This window comes from Ziziphus jujuba, chromosome 8, assembly GCF_031755915.1.
Source record: "Ziziphus jujuba cultivar Dongzao chromosome 8, ASM3175591v1".
NCBI lineage: Eukaryota > Viridiplantae > Streptophyta > Magnoliopsida > Rosales > Rhamnaceae > Ziziphus > Ziziphus jujuba.
In genome coordinates, this window is record NC_083386.1 from 24,801,098 (window position 1) to 24,806,290 (window position 5,193).

At 31.4% G+C, this 5,193-nt stretch overlaps 1 protein-coding gene across 1 annotated transcript; it reads left to right on the forward strand.

Moving 5' to 3' along the window:
* Positions 1-2,192: 2,192 nt before the first annotated feature.
* Positions 2,193-4,400, forward strand: LOC107414268 (embryo-specific protein ATS3A-like). Its single transcript, XM_016022378.4, has 3 exons — positions 2,193-2,420; positions 2,536-2,643; positions 3,584-4,400. Exons 1-3 carry the CDS (start codon positions 2,301-2,303, stop codon positions 4,169-4,171), a joined length of 816 nt encoding a protein of 271 aa, XP_015877864.3. The 5' UTR covers positions 2,193-2,300; the 3' UTR covers positions 4,172-4,400.
* Positions 4,401-5,193: the final 793 nt, after the last annotated feature.

Genomic DNA, 5,193 nt, shown 5'->3' on the forward strand with positions numbered 1-5,193 from the left:
ATTGATGCCAAAGTTGACGAGGATCATGCAGATAAGGAAGGCCCTGGGCCTACGCCCTTTCTTACGGAAAATTCATAGCAATTTAAAAACATATATATATATTGATATTTATTAATGAAAATTCTTATCTCATTTAACAAATTAAACAGTTATTTAAAAAGATTCATTTTTCTAAATTAAATTTTTAAATAAAAAGCAACCAATATAATAAGTTATACGACAACAGAAAAGAAATAGTAAAATTCAGGATATAAATATTTTATATTAAACCTCATGTCCATGTTATATTTTATTTTACTTTGACAAGTGGACGTCTACATATCTAATTATGTGGCACGTTATATAACTTTTAAACACACTTCACTGACAGTATATACTGGGCACAAAAATTTACCCCAAAAAAAAAAAAAGATACTGGGTACAAAATGATTGTTGAGGGATGATATTGAATCACCAAAAAAGTCGAGAGAGTATTATGATTGAAGTCAAAATCGAGATTGGTGTGGGGACTTTTTCAATGTGTGCGTATAAAGGTTGTTAAAGCATGCATAGAACCACCCTTCGAATAAGGATATCCTATCTATCTAGCCCAAATGAAACTAGATCAGCTTGGGATGTCCAACTTTTTATTTTAATTTATTCTTGGCCCAAAAAAGAAAGGGTTTCTAGTTACTGGATTGAGTCGGACTCCCTTATGGAACCCTCCCAAGACCCATTACTTTGAATTTGAAAGTGCTAACTACTTACTTTGAATTTGAAAGTGCTAACTACTTCATCTTTTGCTATAAAGAAGTGCAACTACATCTTGTACCCATCACGCTCTTTTTTTTTTTTTTTTTCTTTTTTTGGCTGAATTAGTGGTAGGTAGTAGCCAACTACCATTCTCGTGCTTTTGATGAATGACTACCATATTCATGCTGTATCTTGTCAAACATTTAAATGCTCGGTATCAAAATTACTACATCATTCACAAAGACATCTTGACATGAAGACGTAATTGATGATGATTCTGAGAAGAATATGGAAAATCAATAAGGACAAAAAGTATCCATCAATTTTTATTATGCGTGAACACCTGGTAGTTTAGCTGAACGTAGCATTCAATTTTTATATTTGTAAATTTAAAAATTGAAATTTGAATCTTGATAAATTTTTTATTTTGGATTGTTTCATGTTGCAATATTACGTGGTACAAAACTATAATTTGATATCTAATACCTATGGTACTATTAGGATGCATATTTTTTATTTCAGCCAAAAAAAAAAAAAAACAACGTTTTTATTATTTGTGTTAGTACAACAGGAAAATTGTTGAAAATAATAATAACAAAAACTTTTATTATGTGTCAATTTGTCATTTGCTTTTTTTTTTTTTAAGTGAATAGTTATTTTCTTTCCAAGATTTTTTTATGATCTAATCATATGTTTTATTATTAATCATTGAATTATTTCAATAGTTAAAATTAAAAATTATATAAGTAAACTATAAAGAGTATTGTATAATAATAAAATATTAATAAATCAAAGTGAATTTTGTATAAATTTTGAACGATTTAAAGGCTTAAAGAAAAAAATTTGATACTTTTTCATTAGCATTAGCATGGTTCTAGTATGGGAATTTTAAAACTTGTAAAATCTCTGCCATTTTTTCTTAAAATAGAAATCTCTGTCAATTTTTAAAATTTATATACCATAACAAAAGAAAAGTAGTTTATACTTGTTAAAAACTCAATAGACCTTCTATCATTAATAATTTTTAAAATCTCGATCACCTAAAATTTTACTTTACATTATTCTAACCTTAGAAAAAAGATTTTGTTTTTAACATTACCAAGAACAAATATTACAAATTACAAGTTATAATAAAATAAAATAAAAAAGAATTATATTATATACATATACGGTATTGAATGAGCTACGTGGTGACACATACGACAGGGTTGGATAAGAAAAGCGAAGAAAATTAACGAGGAGCGTATGGTGTTTAACGCCAAATGTTTCTATCACTTTTTGTATTTTAGGATAAATGAGGAACATGAGGTTAAAAAAAAAACCCACAAAAACGGCAAAAGTCGAATCTGCCCCTGTGTGCCTTTGCGGGTCAGTGATCAGTGATGGAGATCAGCTTTGTTTTTTTTTTATCGTTATGCACATATTACCAGTCAACATGTCAGTGTAATAAAAACTCTTATCTCTTTCTTCGCGCTCAAGTTTTGGCATAAATTTATAGGACCGTAGCATCTCTCTCCCCTTTAACACATTCTCCAACTTTTTCTTGGGAATTTTATTTTCTAGGGAAAATGATGAGAGCTCTTTTTATTTTGCTCTTCTCTGCCTCCATCTTCAACCTCTCCCAGGCCAACATCCTGAGAACCCCACTTCCAAAACCTGATGAATCTTTCACTCTTATCTATATCCAGGTACCCCAGTTTGCTACAAATTCATTTTCTTTTTTATTTTTATTTTCATTTATCTATTTCTGTAAATTGATTTTTTTTATTTTTATTTTTCATTTTTGTATGTTTTGTGCAAAAGAATGAAGCCAAATGTTCTTATTTGGTTACCATAAACACAAGCTGCTACTCAAGTATACTCGCAAGAGATCATATTAGTATTGCCTTTGGGGATGCTTCCGGTAATCAGGTTCGTTTTTATTTATTTATTTTCACTTTACTGAATCAAAATAGAGATCTACTATTTTTCTGCAAAATGGGTATATGACCAAAAAACAAAAATAAAAAGAAGAAAACCTGTGGTTTCAGTTTCGTATATTCTGATATGTAGAATCGAAATTATGGGTACTATATAATTTCAGGAATAACTCAATCAAATACAGGCACCTTAAATTACATAATAATAATAATAATAATAATAATAAAAACTGAAGTATGATGTTTAGATGACCAGCCTACCAGCCTTTTTCTATGTTCTTTTCCTTTTCAATTTTCTTTTTAATTATCTTTCGTAGAAGCCAGCATAAGGACCGTTTGTTCGATTTCCTTTTCTTGACCGCCATAAGTGGTTCAAAGAAAAGAAGTAAGAAAGGTTTGGTAAAGTAGAAAAAGGACTTTTTGGTAATTGAACATGGAAGTGGAGGTTTACCGTTAGGTAAAGTATTTTATACAAGGAAGAAAGACTTAAGCTAAGGTGGGCGCTGGTACAGTTCTGTTAGGTGTCTGTATCTCTTTTTGTCAAATCAAATTGAACGGAATCATAAAGAAACTAAACCGAACCAAATCAGTTAAATCTGATTTAATTTGATTTGGGTGGGTGATAATTTTATTATTTTTAAATTTCAATATTTAATTAAATAATTTAAAAACATTAAAATATATTAAATGATTTGATTTTATTGTAAATGATTTTGATGTACAAGTGAAATTACAAAACTTAAAAAACTTATTTGATCGTAATTTTTTTTTTAATTTTTTCTATTCTTAGTACACATTTAGTTAAGAATAACAAAGATTTAGAAACGTAAATGTGGTACAATAAAATGTTATATAATTATGTAATAATTCTAGTTTTCCTGTTTTTAATATATGTTTTTTTTTTTTTTTGGGGAAAAAAAAAATGAAAACAGATATATGCAGAGGGGTTGGGCGAGCCACAAACAGGAAGATTCGGACCATGTTCATCAAACACATATGAGATAAATGGAACATGCGCAAAAAATATCTGCTATGCATACATTTACAGAACCGGACCAGATGATTGGAAACCGGAGAGTGTAGAAATCGACGGTGGTAAATCCAATCCCGTTACGTTTTATTACAACAGTACCTCCGTTCCCAATAATCTTTGGTACGGTTTCAACCTCTGCAACTATCCCTTTTCTCCTTCTCCACCACCATCATCACCACCACCACCACCTCCACGTTTTCCACCTTTTCCTCAAAATTCTCCACCACCTCCATCTCCGCCGCCTCCTTCTCGTTCTCCTCCTCCACCATCACGACGACCACCACCGCCGCCTTCTCCGCCTCCTCCTTCTCCTCCTCCTCCACCACCATCACCACCACCACCTCCTCCACATTCTCCACCGCCGCCATCTCCTCCTCCACCATCACCACCACCACCACCTCCTCCTTCCTCGGCTCGACGCTATACTTGGGCTTGCTTCGTGGCGATCATAGGGCTCGTTTTTAACGCTCTCATCTCACTTCATTGAGCATTTTATTATGTGCTTCTTTACCAGTTTGGTAGATGAGTTGCTAGGTTTTTAGTGCAATGTGTTGGAAAACTTAAAAGAGCTTAGATATGCTCTTGTTTGCTCCTTATTTATGATCGGAGTTTGAAGTACTGCTGCAAAAATAATAATTTTGTTGTTATGGGTACTCTAATATTTCTGTATCATGGATTATCTGTTATAAATATTTCTAGTTTGATTCGTATTTTGATATTGGTTTTAAATTTTTGATTAATTTCTTAATCGTTTGGATGTTTGCTTTTCTAGTTCGTGATTATTATGAGGTATTAAATTGTTTTTGAAGGATCTTTTTGATTTCTTTTACTTTATTTTTGAGAGCCAACTATCAAAATAAACATTTTTCTTTTAAATATTCTTTATTATTATTATTTTTTTTTGCTATGCCCCCTGCCAACCCCGACCTCCCCAAGACTCGACCCAGCATTCACTGGCCGGGGCTGTGGTGCTCTAACCACTGAACTTCCATGCGAGTCTAATATTCTTTATTTTTTAGTTAATAGAATACAATGCTTTTATATTAAAGAGCACCGTTGAATTTGCTCTTACCTATATGTTGCAAAATTCTTCTCAATCTTTGTCAATGAAAATTTGATGTGATACCTTAATTTTCTTCTGTTCTTATTATACAAATATGTGAAAAACTGAAAAATATACTAAAGGTAATGCAAAATTTTCCATATCGGTGGCTCCAAAATATAAATATATATATTTATGTTCACTTGTACAGCAACCTACCACACTAAAAAAAGGACACGAGTTTCAACACCTGTTCTGTGATAATGCAAAATGACGAATTCATGGACGAAATTCAAATTGGAATGAATTAAATTTCAAAGGATTAATTGCACCTCTAGTCTTTCTCTATCTTCACAAAAGGAACAACTCAAAATTTTGAGATTCAATTAGAATTGAAAGATTTTCGACCCAAAAAAACAAAAAGTAAAATTCAAACATGCCGATGGCATTCATATTCAAGGCACCAA